The 21,915-nt window shown below is 36.9% G+C and overlaps 2 protein-coding genes across 2 annotated transcripts; both read right to left on the reverse strand.

Annotated features, from left to right (window-relative positions):
- Positions 1 to 18,368, reverse strand: LOC116303703 (dynein axonemal intermediate chain 4). Its single transcript, XM_031713293.2, has 25 exons — positions 18,244 to 18,368; positions 16,877 to 17,045; positions 16,043 to 16,107; positions 15,879 to 15,927; positions 15,351 to 15,415; positions 14,512 to 14,615; positions 13,857 to 13,918; positions 13,324 to 13,443; positions 13,114 to 13,221; positions 12,546 to 12,615; positions 11,670 to 11,810; positions 11,158 to 11,282; positions 10,402 to 10,504; positions 9,579 to 9,721; positions 9,402 to 9,488; positions 7,459 to 7,536; positions 6,838 to 6,911; positions 6,046 to 6,200; positions 5,639 to 5,786; positions 5,451 to 5,538; positions 4,598 to 4,726; positions 4,037 to 4,134; positions 2,996 to 3,071; positions 2,830 to 2,913; positions 1 to 377 (listed from the first exon to the last, which is right to left on the reverse strand). Exons 1-25 carry the CDS (start codon positions 18,333 to 18,335, stop codon positions 282 to 284), a joined length of 2,529 nt encoding a protein of 842 aa, XP_031569153.1. The 5' UTR covers positions 18,336 to 18,368; the 3' UTR covers positions 1 to 281.
- Positions 18,271 to 21,674, reverse strand: LOC148911036 (uncharacterized). The gene is made up of 3 exons (XM_089030212.1): positions 21,536 to 21,674; positions 21,111 to 21,245; positions 18,271 to 19,972 (listed from the first exon to the last, which is right to left on the reverse strand). Exons 1-3 carry the CDS (start codon positions 21,650 to 21,652, stop codon positions 19,880 to 19,882), a joined length of 345 nt encoding a protein of 114 aa, XP_088886338.1. The 5' UTR covers positions 21,653 to 21,674; the 3' UTR covers positions 18,271 to 19,879.
- Positions 21,675 to 21,915: the final 241 nt, after the last annotated feature.

Here is a 21,915-nt window from a genome sequence, read left to right on the forward strand (position 1 = left end):
TATTGTTTTTTATGTTTTATATTATAATTCGAAAAATTCAGATATACAAGTATAATACAGTCAACTGCCTAACAGTCTAAGACCCGCAAATGCTAATAATTACAAGACTTAAAATTGTTAATTCTTTCATTCTTTTTTCCTTTTTGAAAGAGTTTTTTTAATAAATAACTATAGAATTTACTAGTCAATGGTTGAAAATAACATTCCAATACGTTTGAAACATCTTTGTGTCTGTGTTATACATCGCACAGAACAGCAGTTCAAGGGAGGGACTTTGGCGATTAATCAAATCCATCATCCACTTGTTCTTCTTCGTTTTGCTTGGTTGGTGGGGATGACTGATTGATGAACGTTAACAGCTTACGAAGGAAAGACACCTACAAGATAAATTATATCATAAGCAAGGTAATTTGCCTGAGAATGTTCTCAAAACAAGTGTGTATGTGTGTGGGGTCGCCGGGTAGGGGAGGGGAGGGGAGGGAGAGGGGTAGGAAAGAAACCATGCACCACTGCCATCATTGAGTATGAGAACATAGAGATTCATGGGTGGAGTAGCTGTAGTGCATGCGGGTTCTATCCTTGTAGTCGGCATCACATCCCTTGTTTCACGGATTCTTCAGTTTCCCTACCCTCCTACCACAAAAGCTAACATGCTCAATTTCAATCGTGATCTTTGAGTTAGCTGTGCCTTGACGTTCACCATAGTATTGATGAAAAGTTTTTTAAAGGCTATCAAGGCTATCTACATGAGCTACCCCTTTTCAGGGTTTATTAATCTGTCTTACTTATTGTCCTCTTCCTCTTACATATTTAAAACACCATTACTGATCCTAAAGACATTGGTGAACATTTTAATAACTTCTTCTCCTCAGTTGTTGATCAATATATCTTAAATCAACAGCCTGCAACCAACTTTGATAAACTGAAAGTCATGGTAAACTCAAGGATTAAGGATGATCTGAAATTTAATATTCCTCCAATAACCACAGAATTTGTACACAAGTTTCTGTCTACCATGGACATTAATAAAGCCACAGGACTTGATAGTTTGAGTTCTAAAATCCTCAAATTATCTGCGAATGAAATTACGGTATCCTTAACAAGCATTTTTAATAAGAGTTTAACAAGTGGCAAGTTTCCTACTGTCTGGAAAACCTCCAAGGTCACCCCAGTATTTAAATCTGGCAATCATTGTGATGTTAACAACTACAGGCCAATAGCTATATTGTGTGCAGTAAGCAAGATCCTTGAGCGTTATATTCACAACTGCTTCTACGATTTTCTTATTGGACATAAATTGTTGCATACTTCCCAATCAGGTTTTCGAAGCAATCACTCTTGTGAAACAGCTTTATTAAAGCTTATTGACAGCTGGGCATCAAATATGGAAAAAGGTCTTCTAACTGGAACAGTGTTTGTGGATTTCCGCAAAGCTTTCGACATGGTGGACACAGATATACTTCTTCAGAAACTTGCAATCTATCGTTGTGATAATTTAGTGCTATCCTGGTTCAAGTCATATTTACAAGGCAGACAGCAGTGTGTTCGGATTCAAGGAATCCTGTCATCTACGAAACCAGTCCATTATGGGGTACCTCAGGGAAGCATACTTGGGCCGCTGCTGTTTATTGTATTTATAAATGACCTTCCCCTATACACTAGTTCCAATATCGATATGTTTGCAGACGACTCTACATCTCATTCCAGTGCAAAGACAGTTGAGGAACTCAATGACATTCTAACCGATGATATGTCTAATGTTCACACATGGTGCAATGAAAATAACATGGTTGTTAATCTTGACAAAACAAAGGCAATGTTGATATCAACTTATCAGAAAGCAGCAAGATTAAAGAGTGACCTTGAAGTTTACTACAATGGCGCTAAGTTGAAAACAACTAAAACTGAAAAACTGTTAGGAGTAATAATTGACAAACACCTCTTATGGAAGTGTCATATTGACAAAGTAGCCAAGACCTTAAGTAAAGGAATCTATCTGTTAAGAAGGATTAAGAAGTTCTTACCTTTAGACTGTAGATTGACTTATTATAAGTATTTTCTACAGCCACATATTGATTATTGTTGCACTATTTGGGGTCATTCAAGTCATGCTAAACGTATCCTTAAGTTACAGAATATGGCATTAAGAATAATTTTTGATAAGCCTAAACTGACTTCGGCTGGTCCACTGTTTAACATATCAGGAATTCTTACTATTCATCAAAGAGTAACATTCAGACTGCGTACTTTAGTATACAAGGCCCTTCATAACATGGCCCCCCAGTATATTAGTAATATGTTTAAGCTGAAATCTTCAGTTTGTAATAGGATAACTAGAAGCATTGCAAATAATGATTTATGGCTACCTAAAGTTAAGTTATGCATCAGTAGAAATTGTCTGCCCTATAGTGGGGCAAAGGCTTATAATAATTTACCTACTGCTTTAAGAAATATTGAGCAATTTAAGAGTTTTAGAACGGAACTCTACAAATATATGTTAAATAAATCATAATTATAAATAGTATCTTTTCTCAATAGTTTAGTGTATATTTAAATTTTGTAGTTTAGATATTTATATTAGCTTCACATATTTTTGTATTTTTATATTTCTTGATGACCCAATGTAAGATTAGCTTTGCTAAATTGGTTTTTTATCATCGTTAAATAAAGTTTATTATTATATTATTATTATTATTATTATTATTATATTTGTAGGTTGTTTCAATCGAGTCACGCTATATAATGTGAACATCATGTTATGGTCAAACACGAAAAGAGTCCACTTAATTATTGTTAGTCTAGGTGCGGTAGCAGGTCTTTTTCCATTACCTCGCTATCTGTGCCCTGAGATGTACCCAAGAGTTGATAGACAGTAACCTGACCTTCTGAATCACCCACTAAAATGGTTTGGATCTGCAAACAAAATACAACAATCCAGATTATAGGTTAAGCTGTTACAAAAGCCACATGCTCAATAAAACCATATGCTACTAACCGATGTGTTAAGAGAGAAAATCACGTTTGAAAGCTTGAAGTTCTGCACAGGAACGTACGAAATGATAGGATCTAGACTGTAAGAAGGAAAAGAGCATCTTGTCAGAGTGAAATTATTTCTGGTCCATAATAAAAATTTCGTTTACTGATACGACGGCCATCTTCAAGTATGGGACGCCCAGGGGGCAGTGGAATATGTATAAAGCATAGAATGGCGAGGTAACGTTATCAGATAATTTGAAGTCATGGTGTTTCCCCGGGGGGAGGGGGGTACTCCCCTATATTTGCTATACGGGTATGTACCGCCCTATAGGGTATGGTTTTTCGGCTTTTGGGTCTGGGGTAGGGTATCATTTTTGGACATTTTGTCTGGGATAGGGTACCATTTTTGTCTGGGATAGGATTAACGATTTGTTCGTTTTCGTCTGGCGAATAGGCTACGCTTTCTGACGGCACAAAACAATAAAAACGTTAGTAAATATTGATTGCAATCTATTGAACAACCGTCTTTTCCGTCTTTTAGTCTGGGATAGGGTGTACAATTCTTTGTTTTAGTCTGGGGTAGGGTATGTTAAATCAGAATTTTAGGTCTGAGATAAGGTCAGGGTTCTGAGGTCCTGGCGGCATACCCCTACCTAAGTTGGGGTGGTAGTACCCTCCCCCCCCTCTCCCGGGGGTGTTTCAAATATTGTTCCAATCACCAGCAAATTCAATATCTTTTTAGACGTGCTTCTCATTGAAAAGCGCAAAGTTATATAAAAAGAAATCCTGACAGCTGCGCAGTCTCTAAATTTTCCAATAGTTGCCCACTTGGCATCCCATAATGTCTTAATTAAAAACAATAGAATTCAAGATGGCCGCCATATTGGTCAAAAGGTCTATTTCGCGATACTCTCTTTATTTCTTAGTCACGAGAGTCTTTTTTAGGTAGCCAATATGGTTGTCTGAAGAAAGTTCAGTCGAATAGGGTCTTAGAGACAATGACAATTAAAACGGAAAGAAAGATGCATCAAGTAGCGCAAACTGGTGTAACTCTACTCACATGTTAGCCTTTAGGTCCCAGATCTCTATAGCTCGATCAGTGACACAGGCAAATAAAGTAGCGCAAACTGGTGACCAGCAGATATCGTTGACGGATTTCTGAAATAAAAATGTAATAATGTACTGCGGTTTAATATTCTGCGAACTTAGACACATTTGAAAGGCTTGTTGTGAAATTGTTCTTTCACTGCCGTCAGTCAAGAACATCATAAAAGGTACCGACTGATTATTTTTGATAGACGGCAGCGAAAAACTTAATTCCAGCGTGCAGCTTGCAACTACCAAGTTCGCCAAATACCGAAAACCGCGGTAAAAGTATATGTTGAACAATATGTTGATCCCCTTCTTAACTCTTTTCTTTTTATTTTGATATCTTATTCCAGCCAGCTCAAGTGCACACGTACGAAACTCGACGAGCTGCGTCGGCGTTTCTAAGTGAAACAGTAATGATAAAAAGGTAAAGTTTTTTCATCTTTTCAAGGTGTATAATTTACCTTTTTATCATTACTTTTCAGCCAGGAACATTACAAATATTGAAGTATTTAATAAGCAAGTGACTCACCGTGGATGATAAGAAAGTCATAACTGACTGTGTCTTGTCCTGGTGCCACAGTCTAATACTCCAATCAGCACTGCACGTTATAAAAGCATCATCACACAATGGCGACCACCTTACTTTATAAATAGGGCCCTAAGTAAAAAGATATATGGAACTGAAATGTACTAATTAATCACTGGCCGTATAACCTCCACAAGAGCTAAATGTGGTTCAATAACAAGGTTTGTGCATGATTGCTACGATGTAACTTTAATATAAGTTATTGCGATTTTGATTGCCCTTACGGGTTTGTATGTTCTTCCAGCGCCACCAATATGAACTCGTATCGACGACTCAAAATCGCAATAAGTTTTGTATCGCGATTTTTTGCTATCGCGAGGTAATTTTGAGTCGACAATACGGGTTTACATTGGCAGCTTTCTCCTGATTAAACTTATTGATGGATTGCAAGCATTCCCAAGAGAGTCAAAAGACAAAAGCATGGCGGCCATTGTGGTGCCGTTTACAATGGGTGCTAATGAGAAATCTTTTGTTAAATGGCACCAACATGGCCGCGATGACGTAACGTGCAACCGAAGAATAGGTAAATCCCGATACTAGTTGCTATCGTATTCTCTAGACTTTCTGTTTTCACGAAATATCAATCATTCATCATCTTATGACTTAATCACAAGTGATTTTTTCTTCCAAGTCACAACTATATTTACGACTTCTTCGAGGTGTTTCAGTTCATGCAGTACTGAACCAAGGACTTGTTTCAGCTAAAAAATCCAGTTTTGTTAGACATCACTGCATGCATCAAAATAGATATTTCTTTAGCCCGTAAACTCGGTGTGATCGTCCTTAAAGGTCTCACCGTGTGTCCAAGAAAGCTTTCCAGGAACTGTTCGTTATATGAACACGAACATTTATGAACATGCCCTTCCTCTGTCCCAGCCAAGTATCTGTAATGAGACAACGTAACATTCATTTGTTATCATAGGAAGGAATACAAGCTTCATGATTAAGTTAAAAAATGATACATAGGATTAAAATAGTACTCACATATTCGAATCCTTTGGGTTAAAATCAAAGCAAAAGCCAGCAGAAAACCTTGAAATGAGAGCGTCGCTCTTGCGTCCAGTAGTTCCGCCAGCCCCTCCCCCCTTAGTCGTTTGCTTCGTCACATTTATTCTCTTGAGCTTGATCAAGTCTTTTTAAAATAGAGAAAGAATTATTCAGACAGGTAGCAGCAAATACTTTTATATACTGATTATTGTTTTGCGGACCTTCTCATTAACCATGCCAAAGAGAATGGAATAACAAAAGACACGGTGGTAATGTTGGATGAATTTAACAAAAGAGACTAAAGACGAATCTTTCGTAAAATTCATCCAACATCGCGGCTGTGAAAACCAGCAATTGATCATGGGATATCTGTCGAAAAAAACCTTCTACTTAGTGGTTCTAACCTGCGCATTCGAAACCTTTCCTGATAGACCATTTAGTGACCCTTCCATCAGCAGATATCGATACCAGGATCTCATCAATCTCTTCACCGGTCCCATGATCACGATCAACCCACTGTAGCTGCCATACTGGTGAGGTGTGCTTACCTTGAGACTCACTACAACATGATCCACACAACCATTACAATCATCATGATATCCTGCGCTCTGATTGGCTGAGTTATTAGTAGTCTATTAGTGATTGACCACTAGTAGCGAAAAGTGCAGGTTTTGAAAAACAAAGCCAATGCAAAATATGTATAGATATATTATTTCAACTGAATTTCAAAATTGTTTGTATCCATCTATTTGACCATTTCGAGTTCGCCTTTGCTCAGTTTTAGCCTACATTGTGTACAAATGTGTTCTTTCTTCTTATTAAGGGCCATTGTATAGTAAGGAATGTACGTAATACGGAACAATACAATATTAGAACCACAACCGAGACTAAGGCTGAGCAAAGAAAACTCGAAACTGGAGTATTGGTATATTTATACTAAAACAATTAGACCCGCAGCCCGAATGGTACATGGCCGACTTTCAGTTTCCAATCTTTCTGATTAGATCTATTTTAGAACCATGCAAGTAATGATCAAAGCAAACATTCAAGGAGTTCTCAAGGAGTTTCGCTAAAATCGTAAAATTCAAGAGCTTTTCAAGTGCCCTTGAACACGTGAATTAAATTCAAGGAGTAGCACGAACCCTGTTTGTGCAGTACGCCTAAAACTTAGTAAGCGATAGTAAAATTCCACTTACAAACTGTCTAGAGCTGGCGAGTCTTCTGGACTGCGAACATTATATATTGCTATTGTGCCGTCATACAAGCCAACCTGAATAACAATCAATATAATTGTATTAGAGTAGATAGGTTAACTTTGGCACGCACTTTCTGTGCCTTCGTCATTAAACAATCAATGTTTCTATTTAAAGGTATGAAAAAGCCTTCTCAAAGCCTCTAACTCAACTATGCTATCGCATGTGCTTGGAGATTGTTGGTACTCTCCCTTGACTCGAGGGGTTCTCTTCGGGTTCTCCTCTTCGGGTTCTCTTCGGATTCTCTTCGGATTCTCTTCGGGTTCTCCGGCTTTCCTCCCTCCACAAATTTTTAATAGACCTGATCCGTTGGGTGCAAGGTTTTGGCATTTTAGACCACGTATCATTCTCTTTCAAGAAAATACAGTTTTTGTTCAATTTGTATCCATGCTCATGTGCCTCGCATTCTCAATCGTTAAACAAAGAATTGTTACTCTTGGGAAGGACATGTGGTCTGTAGTGGAAAAAACATCGCATCACCACGAATGTATAAAGATCAACCCAAAGGTCATGTTAACGATAAAATTTGAAGTTCTTGTTTTGTTTATTTGAAGGTATACTTACTGCTAACAAGTTAGGATGTGCTGCCGAGAAGTCTAGAGCAGTAACACCACTGTTGACGTGAAACACTCTCTCAGGATACTACGGAAAGAAACTAGAAATATTACCAACCGAACTGATGGATATCCACATTCTGTGGTCTTCCTTTTCATTCTAATTTAGAAGGAATATCACACTGATTGGTTATCTCGTGGTGATCTTCCTGTGGACTCTGATTGGTTATCTAGATTACTGGTGATTTTCCTGTGGACTCTGATTGGTTATCTAGTGGTGATTTTCCTGTGGACTCTGATTGGTTATCTAGTGGTGATCTTCCTGTGGACTCTGATTGGTTATCTAGATTACTGGTGATTTTCCTGTGGACTCTGATTGGTTATCTAGATTACTGGTGATCTTCCTGTGGACTCTGATTGGTTATCTAGATTACTGGTGATCTTTCTGTGGACTCTGATTGGTTATCTAGATTACTGGTGATTTTCCTGTGGACTCTGATTGGTTATCTAGATTACTGGTGATTTTCCTGTGGACTCTGATTGGTTATCTAGATTACTGGTGATTTTCCTGTGGACTCTGATTGGTTATCTAGTGGTGATCTTCCTGTGGACTCTGATTGGTTATCTAGATTACTGGTGATTTTCCTGTGGACTCTGATTGGTTATCTAGATTACTGGTGATCTTCCTGTGGACTCTGATTGGTTATCTAGATTACTGGTGATCTTTCTATGGACTCTGACTGAGTATCTAGATTGCTAACAGTTTTTCACCCAGCTTCAAGACGATGTTTTGATTTCTTGCGCTTATGAATCATTAATAAGTTTGAGCAGAGAAAAAACTTGAAAAAGTTTCGTTTTTTTTCTTTTCCTTTAGACTCATGCAAGTCGAGGTTCTTACTGAATCGGTGGGAATGGCTCACGTGATCAATGTCCCAACAAGTTAAAAAGCTAAGTAAAAAATAAACTTAGGTTCAGTCAGACGTCTCAAACTGAACCTTAGCTAAAAATTTTCCCTTACCATGCAACTAAAGAGGGGGAAATGGACATTTCGGACAATATGCGGTTTCTTGCGGTTTTAGTTCCATGGAATGTGTGGATTTTGAACATTTTGAATTTTTTTCGACTTTCTTTGCGTATTTCGGTGTTGGCGTTTTCTTTAGAGAAGACAAGACAAGACAACGTATTTTATTGGCTCCGTATAAACATATTTACATTGGATTAATTGCTGCCAATAAAAATATATAATAAGTCCATAAACTAATATATATTGATAGTTCTTGTTTATCAGTAGTATCAGCGATCGCCGCCCATCGATCTATATATATATAGAGGATATTACATGGGCACGCAGAGATACGAATTTTATCTTCGAGTGTTCAATTGATATCTCACGAGTGAGCGCAGCGAACGAGTGAGATATCTAAATTGAACACGAGAAGATAAAATTCGTATTTCCAGGCGGCCATGTAATGTTCTGTTTATTATATAGATATCGATGAAACTTAAATAAAACAAAAGCTCAAAAATTCTTTATTAAAATACGTTACTATGTCAACAGCAATATCTTCACGTGTGAAAGATATGGTATCTTCCACTGGTGAAAGATATCAAGTTTTCGACACTAGAGAGAACCTGGTATTTCATCGATATCTATATAATAAAATGTCTTTTCCTTTTTTCACCAAAATATTAATAAGTTAAATTTGTCAAAGATTTTATTGCTTTAGATTATCCTGTATATATTTATTTATATATATTTATTTTTTGGGTTTATGATAGAATTGAATTTCTCTTTATGTCAGTTTGTTTTTCATGCGAATTTGCGGTTTTTAGCACCCCCCCCCCCCCCCCCTCCCATGTCCTTTTCACTAAGTTTAGATCATATTGTTACTACAACACTTTTACATTCGCTTTTACTAACTAATATGACGGGAAGCGCAAGATCAGTCTTACCTCAGGATTCTTGATGCTCCAGCAACAAGCGAGACCACCCTTTTGTCCTGAATATGAAAACTCGCCATACCCAACAGCAAGTATGTCCTAGAACAGAACAAAGGAGAATAAACTTTTCGCACCATAGTAGAGTATTTGATACTCTTATTGACACTAAACACAACTTAGACTACATACCAGGTTTTTCTTGTTCCATGCCATACAGCTAACATTATTACCCTTGGTTAGACTACATGAATACGACCACAACTTGTTAAGTCTTGGTCCAAGCTCTGCTAAAGTAACTGAAGCACTTTCTTCTTCCTTCTCTGCATCGATGTCTAAAAAAGATATTCTTCTATTCAGCCTGTGCATGGTTTTTATCCAATCACTTTATATATGAAACAAATGTGTCGTAGTAGATAATTTAATCACCGTAAGTACGAAAGTTAGTCGGACTGACGTTTCGGACGTTAGTCGTTCGTCGGAGTCAACGAAGGACTAACGTCCGAAACGTCAGTCCGACTAACTTTCGTACTTACGGTGATTAAATTATCTACTACGACACATTTGTTTCAACTAAAGAAACACCGACGCTAGTTCCAAAACTAGTCGTTATCTACTTTATATATAGACATACATGGGTACAATGAGGGTTAACAAGTTTGGAATATGTCAGTGTATAAGGCGTAAATGATGGATATATTAGAAGAAAGTTGAGCATCCTATCAAAAGATCTTACGTATTGCTATACCTATTTGACTTTTTCGGACGTTAATCCTTCATCAAAATGAGACGTCATGGAGGTCAGGTTTGTTAGTCATAATTCCGTCAGAGCCAAGCTCTGTTGTGCTTACCCCTTCCATGATAGCTTAGGAACTTAGATAATTGTCATGGATGAAGTTATGTAAATAGTTCAATAAAATTCGACCTGATTAAGTAGCTACTGCAATCCTGGACAAATTCCTTCCAGGATTCTACAACCACACACAACAAAACGTTGGATTAGCAGCCTACAAACCTTTAACAACATCCAGAGCTCTGTACTGCGCCTGACGAGGCTGGTAAATGTTCTGTGCGATGGCTCTCTCCATCAGGAAAAGATTGCTCTTCATACTATCAGACTATCATTGACAAACAAGTGCAATTAGAAACAGCTACACTAGGGTGATAACAAGATACTATACATTTTCACATGTCAAAAGCAAAAAGACAAATTTAAGATATAAAGGACATCTCTATATTACGGCCACCTCTATATTACGGACACCTCCATATTACGAACACCTCTATATTACGGCCACCTCTATATTACGGCCACCTCTACATTACGGACACCCCCATATTACGGCCACCTCTATACTACGGACAACCCTATATTACGGCCACCTCTATATTACGAACAGCTCTATATTACGGACACCTCTATACTACGGACACCTCTATATTACGAATACCTCTATATTACGGTCACCTCTATACTACGGACACCTCTATATTACGAATACCTCTATATTACGGTCACCTCTATACTACGGACACCTCTATATTACGTACACCTCTATATTACGGTCACCTCTATACTACGGACACCTCTATATTACGAATACCTCTATATTACGGACACCTCTATACTACGGACACCTCTATATTACGAATACCTCTATATTACGGTCACCTCTATACTACGGACAACTCTATATATTAAGGGCAGTTTTTTCTGGCGTTTCGTTGTCCGTATATTAGCGTGAATCTTTTATACTAGTTTGGCACCTACTCCAAGAATGCGCTCCTTTATCGCATCTGCGATTTCTTCTGCATTCTTGTCACTATCCTTTTCTTCACCAGCTGGCATTTCTTCCAGGGAAGCACTTTTCATGGTAAACATACTGGCTCTACTACCTTGAACAAAATCATTAACTTAATATTATTATTTTTTTAAATGGTATAATAAAGGATAGGAGGTGGATAAGCGGGCAGACAGACAGACAGACAGGAAGGCAGGCATCCAGAACTTACATGTACTAACACTTATTTTATAAAATACCCATTATGAATCTCACCTTCTGATTGGATGGGAGCGCGTGCTTTATGAGAGAACACAGAACGGTTGCGCACTTTCTATTGTGTTAATACCACAGGCCACAATATAACGCGCGCTCTGATTAGCTAATTAGCCAGGACAAGCATGCATCCCAAACTCGATGGTCACGCCATCACAGCGGCACATTTACATTAACATTCAGACAGACAGACCCACAGACAGACAGACAGACAGACAGAACTCACCTGTTACACTTTCAGAAGCAGCACTAGCTGGTCTAATAGATCCTGTGCCCACACTATCACTGTCACCATAGCTACTTGCTCGCTCCCCACTTGCTGGTCTACTCAAGCTTTCAAGCTTTTCATATGAATCAATTTTGTCAGCTAAAACAGAAGAACAACAGATGAAAACATGCAGTTTTTACCACTGGAGTAGGGAGGGGCTACGGAGGGAACAGGGCATTACCTCACCCTAAATGTTTGATAATCAATGTTACTTTACCAAATAATTATAAATGTGTGTTTTGTTTGTTTTTTTTTCAAAAAATAAATGTACCAATTATTTCCAATTTATTTAGTGCTGCACAATTACTGTATAGGTGCTTTACATCACCTGGTCCTGGGGGGGAGGGGGGGGGGGTACTCCCATATATGGACTATACAGGGATGATCCACTGAACAGGGTATAGTTTTTCGAGCTTCTTATCATAAACAGGGTATGCAATTTCACTCAAGTTCCAAGTTCTTCCTGAGTTTCCTGTCATATTCAGGGATTCTACTTTCGTATTGACCGAAACTGGTTATTACGGTCATAAAAAAACGATACGCGAGATGACATGATAATTGAAAAAAAATCTTTTCTCGTAAACAGGGTACACAAATTTGAGTTTTTTATCATAAACAGGGTACCCCTTTCAGAATCCCAGCGGAACACCCCTACCCAAATTCTGGCGAAGTACCCCCCCAGGCACCTGGCCTGGTTGTATGAAGGGTGAATAGCGCTAACTGTCTGGTAGCACTATCCATGTACCCTTCATACAACCAGGCCACAATCTGCATCACTATGAACAGGGTCAGTGAAATGTAAAACATTACCGACACAGGATATTCTTTACCAACCTTCTGCTCCTGTGGCTTGACTGGTGAGAGTGTCATACATGTCCCATGTCGTTGCCATGCAACCCACATCCTGTACAATATACAGCAGCCAGGATTAAATATAAAATAAAACTAAACCATTATAGATTTTACAGCGGGGTAAAGTGCGCACCGTCAGCTTCCATTGATAGCAGTTGAATTTTAACTGAAGGAACTACCAACGTTAAATATAGGTGCTTTACCTTTAACAACAGTCACATTAAACAAACTCACACTACACATGTAAGGCAAGTCTTTTTTATTAGTGACTTTCCTATAATTAGTTTTTTCTTCTTTAAGTGGCTCACTGATGTGTGTTTGAGTGGCAAACATAAAGGATTATTTTTGTAACAAAATTTTGCTTTGTACATAAGCATGTACAAGTATGTATGTTACTAGTAGAGACCTAACCATTGTCACTGTAATGTAACTCAAGGGTAATTTCTTTGTGTAGTAGCTTGTTGGGATGGTTGCATACCTAGTCTAAAGCTCTATTTGTTAGATATCAACAGAAGTAACTGATTAACTACATGTATAATTTTCAACTTACAAAAAGTTCCACCTTGGATGTCTGTACTTCCTTGCTTTTTGGTGCGTCATTAAACGTCTGCATGCCTCTTTCTACATACATGTCATTCCCTGCACGGTTCTTAAGTAACTAACGGAAAAAAAAACAGGCAATGGATGTTTTAGAACTTACATGAACATGACTAAGATTAATAACTAATATCTTTCTAATATCTAAAAATCGCTTTCTCACCTCTTCATATTTCTGTATTTTTTCTTTCTCTTCTATTGCAAATTCATGATCTTCTGCAACATATGTTCCTGGCAGATCCAATAGCCATATGGTGTCTGTCTCCGTTAGTGTCAAATGAACCTGTTGAATGATCATGTTCAACAACAACAGTTATCACACACTGTCACACTGTGCAGAGGTGTGGCAAGAGTACTAGTGCCATTGGAGCTCCAACAAGGGGCAAGCAGAACCATTTTGATGTCATTATATTTATAATTTTTAGACAATTTGAAAGGGTGTGATTGCCTAATCAGTACACCCCCTGACACACTGGATTGTCATGATGAAGAACTACAAAAGGTATCAGTACTTTAATTAGAGGCTTTGCACCGTCAAGTGATGGCAGCCATGACAGCAAGCAATGGTATTTTTCGTATTTTTTCTCCTGGGAAACTGAATTCTTTCTCATGTATTATAAAATTAGACCAGATTCAAGTGTTCCTGCCTGCTGTCATGGCTGCCATCACGTGAAGGTGCAAAGCCTCTATTCATACTTGTTTCTCAAGATCTTCCTCTGTCAGTTCTTCCTTCATAAAAGTTGGTTGTGTGCGTATTTCTATAGAGAAAAAGACACAAGATTGATGGGATATTATTGTGAGGTACAAAACTGAGTTATTAAATAAATACAGCAATGCCACACTAGCCAAGAACCTTATTCCCATTACAGATACGCAAATCATGTATACTTTACTAAAAGAATGTACACAGCTTTAGTTGTTGAAGAAAATATATTAACCCCTTCCTCCTCCCTCCTCCCCCATCTCTACCCCCCCCCCCCCACCCCCACCCTAGCAGAAAGGATATCCTTGAATTTCCAAGGGTACAAAAGTAGGATCTAAGAGCCAAACTTGCCTATGGGCAGGGATCTAACACATCTCTCTCTATTCATTTTTTATTGGGGAGTGGAAAGTAACATTTGCGTGTTACCCCAAACAAGAAATGTGTTGCTTTTATGTTGCTTAACATGGCCTCTCCCTTGATTTCCATTCAGTTTGTTGTAAAAGCACCCTGACTGATTATTTTTATGACCCCCCCACAAATCCCACTCACCAACCCCTCCCCCCCTCCTCCCCAGTAAAAAAAATTATATGGTCCTTCATGTGAGCCTGTGTTAAGAATTGTTATATGTACAGATATATTTGAACTGACCTGCAATACTAGATGAGAACTTGTCATGGTAACTACTTGGTTCAGCTAACTCCTCACTGATTGATTCTGGAGATGATCTTCCAGATACTGAACCAAACACAGATCTTTAATGCAGAAATAAGAATTAAAATAAATTGGAGTTATAAGTATGCATCATTTAGAATAATGTATGTTTTCTAGCTTCCCCCAGAAAAGCAAATTACAAAAATATATATATTTTTTATATTTATATAGTTTTATAATTTTTTTAATATTTAATGTTGTTTTTCTCTGGGGCAGTTTATTTTAATGGTTGTGTAGTTCAAGAAAATATCGGTATCTCTACCTAGGACCTTCTGGAACTAGATAATAAGGAATCTTCTTGTTCTGTAAACTATTCTAATTAAACTATCCTGATATTATTTACAATTATTCTTTATGTATATATTTGTTAAAATTACTAATTAACTTGAGTACATTTTATGAGTAGTTCCAGAAAAAATATCCATACCCCCCCCCCCCCCCCCCCCCCCCCCCACAAGAAGAAAATTGGAAATTCTGGAGGGAAAGGGGTCAGAGGAAGAACAAAATTACAGAGTCTGTATAAACGAAAAGTGGAATTTCTTTTTACAAATTCCCTCCATGGTGGGGTATGGATATTTTCTGGAAGTTCTAGTACACAATATTTTTTAAAAATTAAATATTTTTTATATATGAATATTTTGTAATCACAATTCGTGCCCCCTCCCTACAGTCTTTCATTAGGCTTGCCTTGGCTCTGCTACATACCTGTATCAATGACATCAACTAAATTTATTCTATTACATGGCCTAGAACTGGTTTTGCAATAAATGCCATACCTTGAGAAGCCTCCATACATACTGGCTGTACTGGCAGCATAGAATGATTGACTAACTTCTGAGGGCTTTAGATACAAATATATGTGGGTGGGCATAAGTCATTGACTAAAAATAGCTATGGTAATTCAGAATGAATTATAACAAAATCATAGATGTAAGTATCAAAAGTAATTTACAGATGATTGAGCATTTGCAAACATTGCTAGATTTGCTAAGAAAAAGCTTTACCCTAGTAAATTCCTAAATTAAAAGATTTTTGTGATTTAAAACTTCATAAAGAATTATTTGGGAGTCAAGGGTGGTAGAGCTAAAAGTTCGATTCCTTACGAGGTCCCTCTCTTGATTCAATGGTTTTTCTCCTGGTTCTCTGGTTTTCCTCCCTCCACAAAATCTTATTAAGCTAAATTCCAAATTGAATCATAAGCCTTTTTTTTTTGTTTTTGTGTTGACTTCGATCAGCTCAGAAGGAGTTTCATGGAATTGAAAAAATATGAAGCAAGATGATAAACTAATAGCCAGGATACTTACAGTTGCTATCGATGAACTAGGATCAAAGAATGTATGGCTTTGATTTCGCCTACAAAATCAGAAAAGAGATGTTAATGGACATTTATCTTGGGATTGTGAACCTGTCAAATACTGTATTATGTATTAGCTTGCTCAAACAGTGAATTCAAATGATCAAATCTTACTTTACAGTTGGATCAACTGCCAGGAGACTTCTTGGTGTCACATCTTGGCCAAAGTCATCAAAAACCTTTCAAAATGATAAAAATTATATATAATAACACATGTACTGAAAACATGGACGTATTGATAGTATAATTTTAAGATAATATCTTTTTGGTTAAGGTTAAAATCTAGGACACTTGTCAACAAACAATTGCAGTAACCTTATGATGTTTAACTTTATCATGGACATTCCATATTGGAATAGTTAACACCCTTATTTACTTTTTCTAACTATATTTCTTTCCTCCTTGCTTCCCTGTCAAGCAGAGAAAAATCTCAGGGCTGGAACCATGGTCATCGGCACATCCCATCCCCCTCTCCCCCAGCCTATACAGGACTGATCACATGATTCAATCCTATTTAAGCAGCCATGAATCTCACTGTCCTTTGCTCCTAGACGTGAACACCAAACAGCAAAACATGTTCTAACTGGCTCCTGAAATTTGAATGTTCGTTGACTAAAAATATGTTTGATGATTTCAAAGGTAACCTTATTTGAAATAAACAAACATTAACATTCTTAGCTGACAAACTTACAAGTTTCAGAAGCCCATTAGCAAATGTTTCGTTGTCTGGTGTTCATGCCTAGATGCAATCGACATTTTTTGGGATATAAGAATTATGAATGCTACCCTTGAAAATGATGGTGTTCACAAGCAAATAAAAGAAAGAATGTGTTACATTTTTGATGTCACACATAGATGTTACACATAGATTGTCACAGTCAAATTCACAAACTGACAAACAAGCAAGACTTCATCATTCCTCAGATCCTGATCTAATCTAATCCCTACCTGAACAAGTGGCTTGGAATGCGATTTATCAGGTCGGCTTGAATCAATCACGACACTCTTACGGCTTGTTGAAGCAAATAAGTTACTACGGGAATTGGCACCAATCGTTCTGCGGCTCCCAAAACTGTGACTGCTTTTGCGACTGGCAGTAACACTAGCTGCAGCTTTGCTGTGGAGGTACAAAACAGCGGGGAAAGAATCAATATTGAACATGTTTTTAGTACAAGTACTATTAACTTCTGGTGTCTGTACTGCAATAGTTCATGTTAGCCGCGAAGGGGTTTTAATAATTTATCCATAGCACTTCATACAAATTATATAATTATTTCATTTTTCCTGTAGAACTTTTAATGTTTTTCCAAACACAAGCTTACTCTAAACTTTCAATTCAAAAAGCAAGAAGCATCTTTAGTTAGTAAACATATTTTTATTTTAAGCTTACTTACTTTCGCATGTTTTTTCCTCGATTCCGTGCGATTCATTCTCAAAAAAACACAAACGTGTCTACCACTGCTGCTTGTCACACAGTATTTGATTGTTAAAATCTGTAATTTTTAGTGATATTTTCGTTTTTCAGACAATCCCAACCATTTTCTTGTTTCTAGACGAACCAAGTAAACGTTGCTAGGGCCAAGAGAGAGACTGGTACAAGGAGAACTGCGCAGTCTCATAAAAACCACAGGATTCCCAAATAAATAAAACAAGTATGATGCAAAATAGTATAAAAATAAAATTGTGTAAATCAATGAAATCTTTCAAAATCTTCAAATAATTCCAAATATTAATATATATATATATATATATTTATTTCAAATCTAATGTTTTATTAATATAAGATTTCCAAATAGAAAAATCAGATACTTTGTTGGGTAGCCTGTGTTATTTGTAGCTGTCTTCTAGTTCGTTGCTACCATTTTGTAGAAGAAAATGTTTTGAAGAAAAACAGTTTTCAAGAAAGTTTAATGGCCTTAAGAACCAGAAAAGCATTGCCCACATTGGTAATAATTCCATTTATGCTCGTTTTGAAAAATGTAACTTTCATTTTCAGTTTCTGCCAATGTTAATATTCAAGCTTAAAAATCTTACAACTTTTTTTGTTTTGTTTTTAAGCTTAAGAAGGCTTCCAAATAATATATATTAGAGGGGGGATAAGCACTGGTGCAAACGGTAGGGGAGGGTCATTACTTTAAGCAAATTCATGATCAAAGGTACCTAAAAATTTGTGCATGTATTTGAGGGGGAGGGGGTAACTTATTTTTTGTGCAAAGTTGTAACCTGAGTGAAGGGCAAAAGGATTTGTTTGCAGCATAAAAGGGGAGAAACCTTTCAACTTGCATTGTGCAGATCAAAACTAATATAAACCTTACCTCTCCCTCCCTCTGGTTAATAAATGGTCCCATTTCATCTTCACTTTATTTTTTTGTGTTTCTATTAATTGCACCTTTGGTTTGTCATACATTTAGCTCACTGAGAACTTGACATGATATGGGACTGCAAATAAACGTACAGAAACTACATACATCATATGTCAAGTTCACATACTATTGGGGATTGGCTAAATATTCACGGCCAATTGAAGGAGAGATACAGACCCCTTTGATACAGGCCTAAAATATTGATTAAAAAGTTTAGTATTATAATAAATAATTATTTAGTATATTAATAATTATATTTATATTTGCACTGTTCTAGTTTATTTCAGTGTTGGTGCTAACAGCCTGGGGGTTCGTACTGTATGCTGGGTTTAAAGTTGCAGTTTCAATGGTTTCTTGAGGCATGTTCCGAGGAGTTATTTATGGAGATATGATGTTAGCAACTTTATGTTCACACTACAGATACAATCAATTAGCCTGGATCAAGCTGTTGTATCCTGCAGTATCAAGGACAACCACAACCTAGATTTCATTCTTGGTGTTTGGTTACTGTATTTCATCAACTTCATGAAGCCTTTAAGGCTTTTAGCAGCATTGGAGCATTATTTGAACTCCCAGTGATTGTTTTATTTTAAAAACTGAAACTTTTGGCTTTTTATGATTTAAGACATTACATTGACAACTTCAGAACCCTTATTATACCATCAAAAATGTTCATTTAAAAAACCATAACACAGGAAGCAAACAGTGATTAAAAAAACATAGCATATGTAAACTTTGTATCATAATCTTTTATACAACAAAAATTTGTATGAGGGAATTTGTAAAAATCAATAAAATTTATTTTGCATGGTTCCCTCTAATAGAATTTTTTTTAGATTTTGACTTAAGCTTTTGAAAACATAAACCAAAGCCAAATGCAAAATTTGAAGAAATTTTATTGCACAGATTTGAGTTTTTTTCTTCTTTCTTTCAGTTTGAATATGAAAATATTTGAGGAGATAATCTTCCTTTTGCAAGTTCAAATGCAATGCCTCATAGGATCGACCCTATAGAGCATGAGCTCAAGGACCATTTCAAGTCTTTTTGAATGAAATTTAGGACCATTTCAAGCCTTCTTGAAATTTAGGCAAAGCTAAACTTGATCTGAGTAGCATCGAATAGTCCACAATAGCCACTGTTTACATTCATTGTCTGGCCATCTATGTAGGCGGAACACCTATCAAAAAACATTCTGGTCATCATGCTAGACAAGCATTATCTTTGGTCATCAGCAAGGCCAAGCTAAACTGAAGATAAATAGATAGATAGAAACCCTAGGGTTAGGGTTAGGGTTAAGGTTTAGGGTTAGGGTTAGGTTAGGGTTAGGGTTAGGGTTAGGGAGAAACACTCTACTAATAGGGGACACCTAACCGATATAAAAATTTATAAAAATGTACAATATATATAACTAAATAAAATGATTCAAAAGTATAAATTGTTCTAAAATAAAAATTCTAAAATATGATACATATAAGTTAATTAAATAAGCTAATTATGCCTTTAGTACTATCCTTGTTAACAGAACATAATCCATCGGGCCTGGTTCCTCTGGTGCAAACAGCAGATACGTCCCACTTTTTAATTCTGTTTAACTTTTCTCCATATTTTCTTTATTTCGTAGCTCATTTGTTACACAACCCTTGAAAGAGGTTAATCGAACATCTATCTCACCCTCTTCAAGCTGAAATCAAGTATAACAAAGTGTTTTAGAAACCAGAAATTATCCATGATCACTCCTTTGGAAGACTTCCCGGAAAAAAAAGCTAAATTCATAATGTACAAAAAATTAATATACTCAATAAATCAATACTATGATGCATTGTATGTATAGATGTTATATGGTGGTCAGTGTACAGTACGTAGTGATAGTAGATGTACATTACCTCATCCCATGCATACATCTCTTTATAACAATGAGGTGATATACACTGTCTGGTGCATATGATGGGTGGATGTTATATGGTGGTCAGTGTACAGTACGTAGTGATACTAGATGTACATTACCTCATCCCATGCATACATCTCTTTATAACAATTCTATACTGTCTGGTGCATATGATGGGTGGATGTTATATGGTGGTCAGTGTACGTAGTGATACTAGATGTACATTACCTCATCCCATGCATACATCTCTTTATAACAATGAGGTGATATACACTGTCTGGTGCATATGATGGATGGATGTTATATGGTGGTCAGTGTACAGTACGTAGTGATACTAGATGTACATTACCTCATCCCATGCATACATCTCTTTATAACAATGAGGTGATATACACTGTCTGGTGCATATGATGGATGGATGTTATATGGTGATCAGTGTACGTAGTGATACTAGATGTACATTTGTAACTCATCCCATGCATACATCTCTTTATAACAATGAGGTGATATACACTGTCTGGTGCATATGATGGATGGATGTTACGTGGTGATCAGTGTACGTAGTGATACTAGATGTACATTACCTCATCCCATGCATACATCTCTTTATAACAATGAGGTGATATACACTGTCTGGTGCATATGATGGATGGATGTTACGTGGTGATCAGTGTACGTAGTGATAGTAGATGTACATTACCTCATCCCATGCATACATCTCTTTATAACAATGAGGTGATATACACTGTCTGGTGCATATGATGGATGGATGTTACGTGGTGATCAGTGTACGTAGTGATACTAGATGTACATTACCTCATCCCATGCATACATCTCTTTATAACAATGAGGTGATATACACTGTCTGGTGCATATGATGGATGGATGTTATATGGTGATCAGTGTACGTAGTGATACTAGATGTAGTCATTACCTCATCCCATGCATACATCTCTTTATAACAATGAGGTGATATACACTGTCTGGTGCATTTGATCTGTTTTAATCCAACTTCACTAGAGCAGTTTAATGACTCACAATCTTTCTCTTTTGTGTTATATTGCTTAGTCTGTAGAAAGCACAATAACAAAATATGTAACATGAATTTGCAAGAGTTTGCTGCCCAACTACTCATTTTGGTTGGCTTTGAATTGGTTCATGAGAATCATCAAAGCCCATTAAAATAGTGTTACCGGTACATAATGAATAAAATTATGAATTGGTTAAAGTCATTTTAGATCAAAAGGTTTTTTTACTGTGGTGGTATTATTTTATTTGTGTAATCTTTTTTAAGCTTGCAGCTTTCGAACGTTAAGAGAAGTTCACCATAATACTAGTACAAGATCTTAACATACTTACAAGACGATGTTTTTTTCGGAAGGTATAATGCTTGTAGTAAAACTCTTTGACGTGTGCAAGCTCTAGAAGAAGAGAAAAGATTACGAGAAAAAACAAAGCTCTAATCTTAAATGACATGGTCTAAATACACAACTAAAGCTTACAACAGGTATATACTTCATGCCAGTTTGACACATAGTCGACCTTACCATATTATCGCCCGACAGTATTATCGCCTGATTAGATCTGTCCCTAGCCATGGTCATCTGTCCCTAGCACTGATCATCTGTTCCTAGCACTGATCATCTGTCCCTATAGTACTGATCATCTGTCCTTAGGACTGATCACTGTCCCTAGCACTGATCATCTGTCCCTAGCACTGATCATCTGTCCCTAGTACT

Source organism: Actinia tenebrosa, unplaced genomic scaffold (genome assembly GCF_029948245.1).
Source record: "Actinia tenebrosa isolate PJP-AT-01 unplaced genomic scaffold, QUT_ActTen_1.0 PGA_scaffold15__27_contigs__length_11533743, whole genome shotgun sequence".
In the NCBI taxonomy this organism is placed as follows: Eukaryota; Metazoa; Cnidaria; class Anthozoa; order Actiniaria; family Actiniidae; genus Actinia; species Actinia tenebrosa.

What these genes read in the sequence shown, in the direction of transcription:
- LOC116303703 (XM_031713293.2), bottom strand. Translation starts at nt 18,335, where the DNA reads ATGTATGACAAACCAAAGGTGCAATTAATAGAAACACAAAAAAATAAA. An exon ending in GTTCTCATCTAGTATTGCAG is followed by an intron (nt 13,919 to 14,511) that starts GTCAGTTCAAAT and finishes TTTTCTCTATAG; the next exon opens with AAATACGCACACAACCAACT. An exon ending in GGAGCATCAAGAATCCTGAG is followed by an intron (nt 7,537 to 9,401) that starts GTAAGACTGATC and finishes TTCTTTCCGTAG; the next exon opens with TATCCTGAGAGAGTGTTTCA.
- LOC148911036 (XM_089030212.1), bottom strand. Translation starts at nt 21,652, where the DNA reads ATGTCATTTAAGATTAGAGCTTTGTTTTTTCTCGTAATCTTTTCTCTT. An exon ending in TCCGAAAAAAACATCGTCTT is followed by an intron (nt 21,246 to 21,535) that starts GTAAGTATGTTA and finishes TGCTTTCTACAG; the next exon opens with ACTAAGCAATATAACACAAA. An exon ending in AGATGTATGCATGGGATGAG is followed by an intron (nt 19,973 to 21,110) that starts GTAATGACTACA and finishes ACTTGATTTCAG; the next exon opens with CTTGAAGAGGGTGAGATAGA.